This window comes from Danio aesculapii, chromosome 12, assembly GCF_903798145.1.
Source record: "Danio aesculapii chromosome 12, fDanAes4.1, whole genome shotgun sequence".
NCBI classification, from domain to species: domain Eukaryota; kingdom Metazoa; phylum Chordata; class Actinopteri; order Cypriniformes; family Danionidae; genus Danio; species Danio aesculapii.
This window is the reverse complement of record NC_079446.1, coordinates 4,436,974-4,449,473: the sequence shown is the minus strand read 5'-3', so window position 1 is coordinate 4,449,473 and position 12,500 is coordinate 4,436,974. Positions and strand designations below refer to the sequence as shown.

General features: G+C 33.6%; 1 protein-coding gene across 2 annotated transcripts in view; it reads right to left on the bottom strand.

Annotated features, from left to right (window-relative positions):
- Window positions 1–110: 110 nt before the first annotated feature.
- The window catches only part of cabp5a (calcium binding protein 5a), a 21,102-nt gene continuing 8,712 nt past the window's right edge, over window positions 111–12,500 (bottom strand). For both annotated transcript variants that reach the window (XM_056469623.1, XM_056469622.1), the window contains 6 exons: window positions 9,302–9,396; window positions 6,194–6,224; window positions 5,222–5,365; window positions 3,757–3,866; window positions 461–608; window positions 111–349 (listed from right to left, as the gene is read on the bottom strand). In XM_056469623.1, coding sequence (XP_056325598.1) covers window positions 321–349; window positions 461–608; window positions 3,757–3,866; window positions 5,222–5,365; window positions 6,194–6,224; window positions 9,302–9,337 — 498 coding nt within the window. In that variant the 5' untranslated portion in view covers window positions 9,338–9,396 and the 3' untranslated portion in view covers window positions 111–320. The remainder of the gene's footprint in view (window positions 350–460; window positions 609–3,756; window positions 3,867–5,221; window positions 5,366–6,193; window positions 6,225–9,301; window positions 9,397–12,500) is intronic.

Below are 12,500 nucleotides of genomic sequence, written 5' to 3'. Positions count from 1 at the left end.
CAGTAATAAATATTCTATAAAATGTTATTTTTTTTCATTTTTGCCAATAAAAAAAATCTTATGTTCACCAAAAATGTACAAAAGCTTGATGATATTAGACTTAACATTTCAAAGAAATTTTGCACATTCAGATTTCAGATCAATATCTGCATTACATTGAAATCCAGAGTTAACACACTTCCTTTTTTTTGCATAGTTGTCTGGATTTTTGTTTATGTAGATTGCTATTATATTTGCATATACGCATATGCTGTGCACTGGTTTGGCTTTAAATATTTTCCTTTGTGTTTTATGAATCTTCAGCATCCAAGATGGCGCTTTCACACACTTGACAACATCTTCACAAATTCTGCAAAAGAAAAATAATACAATTATTACACACACGTGCTGCATGTGTAGGAAGTGTGAGGAGTCCATAAGCTTTATTTGTCACATGTTGAAATCTAGCATCATTTCTCACCTTCAAAATCTACAGTTCCGTCACCGTTATTGTCTGCCTCTCGGACAACAGCGTCGATCTCTCTGCGGTTCATGTGTTCACCCAGTAATTTACTCATCGCACTGCGCAGTTCTTCAGTGGTGATTGCACCATCACCATCCATATCAAACTGCAGACCACAAACAAACACTGAAAATATTGAAAATTGCACGTTTCTCTGCGTTAATTACAGTAACTACTAAACAACTAACGAACTAAATAAATCAATAAATTAATTCTTTCTTAATTATTTTTTAATGTCTTTGGATCTTGTCATGTTGTCGAGCTTTTGAGGCTCTTTCGGTCTACTTTGCTTTGTAGACAGATCCTATTTAAGTGATTACTAACTAACTCAATCAATCAATTATTAAATAAATAAATAAATAAATAAATTATTAAATAAATAAATAAATAACATTTATTTCTTATTTGTTTTTGAATTTCTTTGTATCCCAGCATGATGTCTAGCATTTGAGGCTCTTTTGGTCTACTTCGATTTGTCAGGCAGGTCCTATTTAAGTAACTACTAACTAACTCAATCAATCAATTATTAAATAAATAAATAAATAAATAAACAAAATTTCTTTCTTATTTGTTTTTAAATTTCTTTGTATCCCAGCATGATGTCTACCTTTTGAGGCTCTTTTGGTCTACTTCGATTTGTCAGACAGATCCTATTTAAGTGATTTCTAACTAACTCAATCAATCAATTATTAAATAAATAAAATTTATTTCACATTTCCCAGAGATGGGTTTCAGCTGGAAGGGTATCCGCTGCGTAAAACATATGCTAGGTAAGTTGGCGGTTCATTCCGCTGTGACGACCCCAGATTAATAAAGGGACTAAGCCGAAAAGAAAATGAATGAATGAATTTCTCATTTTTTGTTTTTGAATTTCTTTGTATCCCAGCATGATGTCTAGCTTTTGAGGTTCTTTCGGTCTACTTTGCTTTGTCAGGCAGGTCCTATTTAAGTGACTACTAACTAACTCCATCAATCAATTATTAAATAAATAAACAAATAAATGAATAAATAAACAAAATTTCTTTCTTATTTGTTTTTGAATTTCTTTGTATCCCTGAATGATGTCTAGCTTTTGAGGCTCTTTTGGTCTACTTTGATTTGTCAGATAGATCCTATTTAAGTGATTTCTAACTAACTCAATCAATCAATTATGAAATAAATAAATTAATTTAAAAAAAGCCTCATTTGTTTTTGAATTTCTCTAGATCTCGGCATGATGTGTAGCGTTTGAGGCTCTTTTGGTCTACTTCACTTTGTCAGGCAGGTCCTATTTAATGGATTTTTTTTATTGTGAACAGGTGCGGCAGTAATCAGGCCTGGGTGTGGCTGGAGGAATTGAGCTCAGGTGTGATAAACCAGAGTTAAGCTGCGGTCACACTTGACTTTTCCTCCCATAGACTTCCATTCATACGCACGCGAATGCATCAGACCGGAAACGCAGGGTCATGCGTCGAGTTTCGCAGGTTGCTGCGGTGCAAAGTTCAAGCTTGGTGAACTCTGACCTGCGAAATCGCATCACTTGACTGTGTGAGACCAATCGAGGATCAAAACATGACCTCTCTGGACAGAAATTTAAAGCATGGAGCAATCGCTCACTTTTTTAAATGTCTAATCATCTTGTTTAATCCCGCCCCTTTTCACAGCACCGTACGACAGAATTTTGCTCACACAAAGCCCAGTGTGACCGCAGCTTTATGGTTTGTTTTTGGGGGGGGGGGGGGGGGGGGGGGGCTATGTGGTTTGGGATTTTGTTTTCCATTAACAATGAAAATCTTCATTTTAAAATTGCCTGATGTGTTTACTTGTGTTATCTTTGACTAATATTTACATTTGTTTGATGATCTTAAACATTAAAGTGTGACAAACATGCAAACAAATATGAAAATGACAAAGAAAATGACTATAGTTGCAAAGTATTGGTCATTTTCATTTAGTTTAACTTGATTAAACATAGATTACAAAAATAATATTTACTTATAAAAATAAAATATCAACAAAATAACTAAAACCATAATTTAACTTAAGATGAATACACCAATTTAAAAATTAAAAACGAATTAAAAATATGAACAAACAGTATAATAGTAGCATAAAATATAAATATCTAAATTATATAATAAATACATAAATAAATAAATGTATAAATATAAAAAAATAACTAAAATAAATATAAACTTAACATGAATACACAAATTAAAACTATTAACTAATTCAAAATATGATCATATAGTATAATAGTGGCATAAAATATACATATTAATTATATAATAGGGCAACGCAGTGGCGCAGTAGGTAGTGCTGTCACTTCACTTGCTGTTTCGAGCTTCGGCTGGGTCAGATGGCGTTTCTGTGGGAAGTTTGCATGTTCTCCCTGCGTTCGCGTGGGTTTCCTCCGGGTGCTCCTGTTTCCCCCACAGTCCAAAGGCATTTGGTACAGGTGAATTGGGTAGGCTAAATTGTTCGTAGTGTATGAGTGTGAATGAGTGTGAATGCATGTGTATGGATGTTTTCCAGAGATGGGTTGCGGCTGGAAGGGCATCCGCTGCGTAAAACATGTGCCGGATAAGTTGGCGGTTCATTCCGCTGTGGCGACCCCAGATTAATAAAGGGACTAAGCCGAAAATTCATCCATTTTCTTTTTTGACTTAGTCCCTTTATTAATCTGGGGTCGCCACAGCAGAATGAACCGCCAACTTATCCAGCATACATTTTACGCAGCGGATGCCCTTCCAGCTGCAACCCATCTCTGGGAAACATCCATACTCTCTCATTCTCACTCATACACTACAGACAATTTTGCCTACCCGGAGAAACCGGAGCACCCGGACGAAACCCACGCGGATGCAGGGAGAACATGCAAACGCCACAAAGAAACGCCAACTGACCCAGCTGAGGCTCGAACCATTGACCTTCTTACTGTGAGGCGACAGCACTACCTACTGATCCACTGCGTCGCCCACTAATTATTAATAAAAATAAAACCTAGCTAAAAATATGAACAAACAGCTTCACAGTGACTTAAAACAGTGCATCATTGTTTTTTCTACTCTCTTCATGACCTGCGCCATATATTACTGTCACAGTTGTCCAGCTGAGAGCCACTGATCATCTCTTCATCCACAGCAAACTGACTTCATTAACTAACAGATAACACTGCAGATAACGCCTCAGATAAGCTTTGATGAACGCAGGTGAGAGTTTCACCACCTTCTGTTCAGGCAAATCCACAAAACACCACTCGTTTTCCTTCTCACCTCTTTGAAAGCGTCTCTGAGCTCCTTCACGCCGATCATTCCTGCGGTTTCTGCCAAAAGCTTTGGGGTCATGAGCTCCACAAAGTCCTCGAAGTCCACACGACCTCCCACTGAGAAACAAAACACACAATACTGTCACAATACTACAGTTTCTACCTTCAATATAAGGTATAATGTACTCCTATACACTGTTAGACCTTTTATTGTATTTTTGCAGTAATTTGGCAGCACTGTTGCTATCAATTTACCACAACTGCCGCTTTACAGTAACTTACCTGTAAATGTGCTTTACAGCAGCAGTGCCCTACCGCAATTTCATTTTACATTAAAATAGCCTTACCGCAACTTCTTTTTATGGTAAAATGCCCTTTACCCATATTTAATGGTCTGGTCTTAACTGGTCAGGCTGGGAGATGACCAGCTAAAACCAGCTTGACCAGTCTAGCCAGCCAAAACCAGCTATGAGCAGCTTAAACCAGGCTGATCAAGCTGGTTTTAGCTGGTCATTTTTCAGCCTGGCCAGCTAAGACCAGGTTGGAAATGGCTGGAAACCAGCCTGGAAATGGCCAAAACCCCTCTAAAACCAGTCTGGCCAACCAGCTAAAACCAGTCAAGGCTGGTTTAAGCTGTTTTTTTTCAGTAAGGCTGTGCTTTTTTTATTTATTTCGAAATAGGCTTATTAACAGATCAATTCAGTCAATTTCCACATCGATATCCAACACTTTTAGCTAAATCACTGAGTCAGATTAGACCATCTTCCTCAAAAATGACTTATTTTCCTATTTAAAGACTGTTATGTATTCACATTGTGTACTTAGACTGACAGAAAATGAATTTTTTTTATTCGTTCCATAATTACATCACGCACAATGATATTATATTATTAAATTGATTATATTTAGATATTTGTTGTTTTTAACCATTTAGCATAGACCCTTTTCCAATTTCCGGGTTCCTCAGCAGTGAAGTCATCATTGTTGGGTGAACTTACAGCGCAGTGAATGGGAGAGAACAACAAATATTTTTTTTACAATCTTATTTACTAAAATAATAAAAGAAAAACTCCATAATGGTGTTATCAAGACTTTCAGAAAAAGAAAAAAAAATGTGAGAGACTGATAACGGCAGCCAGAAGAGAGAATAATGTCAAACTTACTCTCCTGCCCCTATAGACACTGCATTAGAAACACCTCACACAAGTGGTCATTCGGTTTTTTGTTTTTGTAATTTGATCCAAAGATGATATAATACAAACATAAATGCATATAAATGTTCATGCGTTATTTATTTAATCAAAATATTAAAAATCTTCAGATTTAAGATGTCAATGGCCATTAAACTTGTCATAACAGTCTTGGGAAAAGGCTCCAGTTTAATTAATTCCAATTTTAGGATTAGAGAAGAAACTACTGACTATAATATTTTTTTAATGTTTGACAATATTAATATGCTATGAATGTCTTACGGTTCATGTTGATGTTCTGGCCCAGCTCGATCAGCTCCATCTCGGTGGGCATGTAGCCCATCGTCCTCATCAGGTTCCCTAGATCCTTACAGCTGATCAGACCATCTTTATCTTTATCAAACTCATTAAAGGCCTCGCGGAGCTCTAATCACACACACACACACACACGCAGAGAGAGAGAGAGAGAGAGAGAGAGAGAGAGAGAAAACAAACCGCACACACTGTAAAAAACATCTATAAATTAGCAGTGTTCAGTATTTTATGATTCATATTTTTATTTCTTTCAGTTATTATATTAAAGGCGCCATGGTGGCTCAGTGGTTAGCACTGTTGCATCACAGCAAGAAGGTCACTGGTTCGAGTCCCAGCTGCGTCAGTTGGCATTTCTGTGTGCAGTTTGCAAGTTCTCCCCGTCAGGCCCGTGCACAGACCCTTACAGGGGCAGGTGCTCTACGCGATCGCAAAGTGAAGAGTGGGGGGGGGGGGGGTTAATGCGATCGCAAACTGAAGAGCGGGGGTGGGGGGGTTGTGGCGAACGCAAAACGAATAGCGATGGGGGGATAGGGGGTTGGCAATTGAGCAAGAGGGGCACCTCAGCCAATGAGGGCTCTAGCCACCGGGCCACTACCCTGTGCACGGCCCTGCTCCCCATGTTGGTGTGGGTTTCCTCCGGGTGCTCCGGTTTCCCCCACAGTCCAAACACTATATCTGAATTGAATAAACTAAATTGGCTGTAGTGTATGAGTGTGTGTGTGTGAATGAGTGTGTATGGTTTCCCAGTAGTGGGTTGCAGCTGGAAGGTCATCCACTGCGTAAAACATATGCTGGAACAGTTGGCGGTTCATTCTGCTGTGGAGACCCCTGATAAATAAAGGACTAAGCCGAAGGGAAGTTATATTAAAAAGCTGTGATATGTCTCTGTTGTCTGTGTTCTGACAGAGCTTGAATGTCCAGAATGTGACAGATGTTTACCTTCAATCTCATCATCCGCCAGCTCTCGGTCCTGCAAAAGCACAAACACAGGTAGGTTAAGCCTCTCAAACGTGCCTCATGTCTGGACGTCTCGCTCTCTATTCAGAGCTTTCAGATTAATCTAAAAAGCCCACTTTAATAACGGAGGGGAAATGCTTTAAAAGCAGCGGCGCTGGATTGTAATTTATCCCATTAGGAAGGAAACACTGAGCGTCCGTCACGTTTCTGCATTTGCAGATGAGCTGCAGGTTTCAGGTTTAGTGTGCTGATGATGACAGATTAATGAGCGTTATCTGTCTGACTAACACACAATACAGCAAATCCAATCAGCACACTGTCTGACTGCACAGCGCTTAGGTTTATTTTTCTTACTAAAAACATTTCACCACACTTCTGCAGTTGATTGCTTACATTAAAAAAATCTAATAAAATTGAATTGAAAGTATTATAAAATGTTCAATTTTGCATATGTTTAAATACATTATTTATTTCCATATGGACTCATTTACATCCATTTCAAGCAAATAAATGTGTGTTTGTTTCTTTATTTCTTGTATTTATCTATTCATTTATCTATCAATCAATTTTTATCTATTTATTTTTATTTATCTATCTATTTTGTTTTATTTAATTATCTTTTTATCTATCTATTTTATTATTTATTTATCTTTTTTATTTTTTAATATTAAATCTATTATATTAATTATTTATTTCTTTATCTATCTATCTATCTATCTATCTATCTATCTATCTATCTATCTATCTATCTATCTATCTATCTATCTATCTATCTATCTATCTATCTATCTACCTACCTACCTACCTACCTACCTACCTACCTACCTACCTACCTACCTACCTACCTACCTACCTACCTATCTATCTATCTATCTATCTATCTATCTATCTATCTATCTATCTATCTATCTATCGTTCTATGGTTCTATCTATCTATCTATCTATCTATCTATCTATCTATCTATCTATCTATCTATCTATCTATCTATCTATCTATCTATCTATCTATCTATCTATCTATCTATCTATCTATCTATCTATCTATCTATCTATCTATCTATCTATTTACCTGCCTATCTATCTATCTATCTATCTATCTATCTATCTATCTATCTATCTATCTATCTATCTATCTATCTATCTGTCTGTCTGTCTGTCTGTCTGTCTGTCTGTCTGTCTGTCTGTCTGTCTGTCTGCCTGCCTGCCTGCCTGCCTGCCTGCCTGCCTGCCTGCCTGCCTGCCTGCCTGCCTACCTACCTACCTACCTACCTACCTACCTACCTACCTACCTACCTACCTACCTATCTATCTATCTATCTATCTATCTATCTATCTATCTATCTATCTATCTATCTATCTATCTATCTATCTATCGTTCTATGGTTCTATCTATCTATCTATCTATCTATCTATCTATCTATCTATCTATCTATCTATCTATCTATCTATCTATCTATCTATCTATCTATCTATCTATCTATCTATCTATCTATCTATCTATCTATCTATCTATCTATCTATCTATCTATCTATCTATCTATTTACCTGCCTATCTATCTATCTATCTATCTATCTATCTATCTATCTATCTATCTATCTATCTATCTATCTATCTATCTATCTATCTATCTATCTATCTATCTATCTATCTATCTATCTATCTATCTATCTATCATTCTATGGTTCTATCTATCTATCTATCTATCTATCTATCTATCTATCTATCTATCTATCTATCTATCTATCTATCTATCTATCTATCTATCTATCTATCTATCTATCTATCTATCTATCTATCTATTTACCTGCCTATCTATCTATCTATCTATCTATCTATCTATCTATCTATCTATCTATCTATCTATCTATCTATCTATCTATCTATCTATCTATCTATCTATCTATCTATCTATCTATCTATCTATCTATCTATCTATCTATCTACCTATACCTACCTACCTACCTACCTACCTTTCTATCTGTCTGTCTGTCTGTCTGTCTGTCTGTCTGTCTGTCTGTCTGCCTGCCTGCCTGCCTGCCTGCCTGCCTGCCTGCCTGCCTATCTATCTATCTATCTATCTATCTATCTATCTATCTATCTATCTATCTATCTATCTATCTATCTATCTATCTATCTATCTATCTATCTATCTATCTATCTATCTATCTATCTATCTATCTATCTATCTATCTATCTATCTATCTATCTATCTATCTATCTATCTATCTATCTATCACTTATTAAAATTTAATAAGTGTAACATTTATATTAGTATTAAAAATAATCTAATATAAGACTCTTGCTGTCACTGTGACGCTCCAAATAACAGTTATGTACTATCGTTTTTGTCATATTTCAACGTAAAATGTATTACATTTTTAAAAATAATTGAACAACATAATTAAAAATTATATAAAAATATTTCATGAATGTCTAGATGTTGGTGTGTAATGCTATAAAGGTGTGTAAATGTTTATAACGCAAATTCACTAATGACATTTTAATAATAACACAGCATTTCTTTTATTTTAGGTATGTGTTTCATAATTAAAGTAAACTTAACAGAAAATACTCAAAAGCATATTAGTAACTTTAAAGTAAAAAGTAAAATAATGAAGTAAACACAACTTGTGTATTAGAAAAACACAATAAAATAAATGTTTAAAACTACAACATAACTGCATCTAATATTTCACATAATTAAATTAAAATTTTCATCCAAATTTGATGACTACCAAGTAGTTTAAAAAAATGAAATAAAATAATATATATATATTATATATATAATATATATACATTCATAAATTCACATAAACTATTAAAAACATTATAAAACTATAAAGTTATCAAATATGAATATAAAGTATAAAGATTATAATTCAACTGATGGGAAAAAAACAGCATTCCTTATGTATGCTGCATGTAAAACATCTAAAATAAATGTATTTAAACCTAATAAGAAATGAATTCCTATATAAAAAAAATTTAGTTTACTGTATTAATGAAAGGTTATAATACTCAATACTATAAAACAAATCTGACATATTCTCTAAAGACGTTAACACACCAAATAATTAGCATATACTTACAATTTTGGCTCCGCGTAGAAATATGCACGCAGTCATGTCTGTGCGTTTGAGGAATTGACGTCTCTTCTTTAAGCTGGATATTCACCACCCTGCACCTTTAACGCAAAATGACTGTGTAAGAATATCAAGATCAATAATGACTCATAAGTGTTTATAATGACTGTTAAAGCTCCCATTCAATTAAGACACCATGTGAATAGTGTAAAAAAACAATTATCTAATAGTTCTCACCGCACTTTCCGAATTGATTGCTTATATTAAAAATGCTAAGAAATCAAATAAAATTGTATTGCAAGTTTTCTAAAATGTTCAAATTTGCATATGTTTAAATATCTAAATGATGCATTATATGGACTCATTTGCATACGTTTCTAGCATATAAATGTTATTTTGGAGGGAATTCCGGGAGTCTTTTTTGGCCAGACTTTATTTTCCGTTTGTTGAATGTATTGCATCTACATGCCAACTAATTCTCATTAGATCATAAGTAGACTGTTAGGTTGGGGTTAGGGTTAGTTGACAAGTACGTGCAAAGTGTCTTATAGTCAGTTAAATGTCTGTTGAAGAGCAGTATCAGCAGACATTAAGCACACAGTCTACTAATACTCAAATGGACCATCAAAATAAAGTGTTACCTATTGTTTTATCCATCTATTATAATAAAAGTAAAAAAAAAAGTAAAGTAGACAGTAAAAGTAAAGCATCCCTGCTGAAAAATCCAGCTTAAACCAGCCTAGGCTGGTTGGCTGGTTTTAGCTGGTTGACCAGCCTGGTTTTAGAGGGGTTTTGGCCATTTCCAGGCTGCTTTCCAGACATTTCCAGCCTGGTCTTAGCTGGTCAGGCTGGAAAATGACCAGCTAAATCCAGCTAAAACCAGCTTGACCAGCCTGGTTTAAGCTGGACGTAGCTTGTTTTGACTGGGCTCCCAGCCTGGCTAGACTGGTCAAGCTGGTTTAAGCTGGTCATCTCCCAGCCTGACCAGCTAGGACCAGGCTGGAAATGTCTGGAAACCAGTCTGCAAGTGGCCAAAACCCCTCTAAAACCAGGCTGGTCGACCAGCTAAAACCAGCCAAACAGCCTAGGCTGGTTTAAGCTGTTTTTTTCAGTAGGGATAATTTGGAAAATGGTGCAAACAGACAGATTTTTTAAGCACAGCATAATTTGCCTGTATATAATCCGCCGAATTAAGTTTTTTTGTTGTACTTTTTACAGCGTTTTATAGTAATTCTATATTATGTTTTTAGATAATTTGCATTTATAAATTAAACTTAACTCATAAGAGCATCCGAAAAATACAAAGTGTATAATTCAACTAATACAAATAATCATAAATGAATCAAAAAGATTTTGGAAAAACAAAATTTCTTCATGCTTTTAATATGTTATGAAGATAAAGTCCTTGAATAAAACTTTGAAATGTTGTATTTTCAGAATTTAATAAAATATTATAATAGCTATAATAGTTATTAAGGTCTTATAATAATAACTAATAAAAGTTTTGACTTTTTACAGTATTTTATAGTATATTAAAACTATATTATTGGATACAGTATATTCATAAATAAAACTAAACTCATAAAAACATCCAAAAACCTATCAGAAAATAAGCATAAATGAATCAAAAACATTTTAGTAAAAAGTAATGAAAAAAAATCCAATAAGCAAATATATTTTCCTCCCTTTATCGATAAAATAGAAATTTGCTTATCATAATATGCTATAATACTCAATATAATATGTTATGATACTTAATACTACAAATTAAACTTAAAACTTTTGGTGTAAGAGTAGATTTATGGTTCAGTGATGGAGAAAAAGCTCATTTTAAGGAACAAACTTCTTTTAAAAATGTGTATTGTTATTGACATCAGACACAAAATGAGTATGATTCACCTAAACACGTATATCACATGTTTTCTTGATGTTAAACACTACATATGAAGGCTAAAAAATCTCTTCTTTAAGCTGGATATTCAACACCCTGCAACTTTAATGCGAAATGACTGTGTAAGAATATCAAGATCAATAATAATGACTTATAAGTGTTTATAATGACTGTCAGAGCTCCCATTCAATTAAGACACCATGTGAATAGTGTAAAAAATACAATTATCTAATAGTTCTCAGCGCACTTTCGGAATTGATTGCTTATTAAAAATGCTAAGAAATAAACTAAAATTGTATTGCAAGTTTTACAATTTTTTGCAAATGTTTAAATATCCAAATGAGACATTATATGAACTCATTTGCATACATTTCTAATATATAAATGTTTTTTTTTTTTTTGGAGGGGATTCTGAGAGTCTTTTTTTATCCATCTATAATAATAAAAGTATAAATAAGTAGACAATAAAAGGAAAGCATAATTTGGAAAATGGTGCAAACCGGCAGAAAACATAAATCGCATGTTTATTTATTTAAACACAGCATAATTTGCCTGTATAATCAATATTTTTGTACTTTTTACAGCATTTTATAGTATGTTATTAAATAATATGCATTTATATATATAAAACTAAACTCATAAGAGCATCCGAAAACTAAAAAGTTAATAATTCAACTAATACAAATCATGTATTAATCAAAAAGATTTCGGAAAAACTAAACAAATTCTAAAAGCTCATACTTCTTATTGCTTTTAATAGGTTATAAAAGGTTATATCACTCAAGTCTATGAATAAAACTTTGAAATGTTGGTGCAAGTGTCGATACCTTGGAGAAATTATAATTTTTAAAAATATTTTCAGTGTTTCATCAAAATATTATAATAGTTATAATAGTTAATAAGGTCTTATAATAGTAACTAATAAAAGTTTTGACTTTTTTAACAGTATTTTATGGTTATAAAAGGTTATAATACTCAAGTCTATGAATAAAACGTTGAAATGTTGGTGCAAGTGTCGATATCTTGATTAGATATATCTCAATGGAGAAATTATATATATTTTATAAAATATTTTCAGTGTTTTATCAAAATATTATAATAGTTATAATAGTTACTAAGGACTTATAATAGTAACTAATAAAAGTTTAGACTTTTTACATTATTTTATGGTATATTAAAATTATATTATTAGATATATTCATTCATAAATAAAACTAAACTCATAAAAACATCCAAAATCCATCATGTTTATCAGAAAATAAGCATAAATGAATCAAAAACATTTTAGTAAAATGTAATTTAATCCAATAAGTA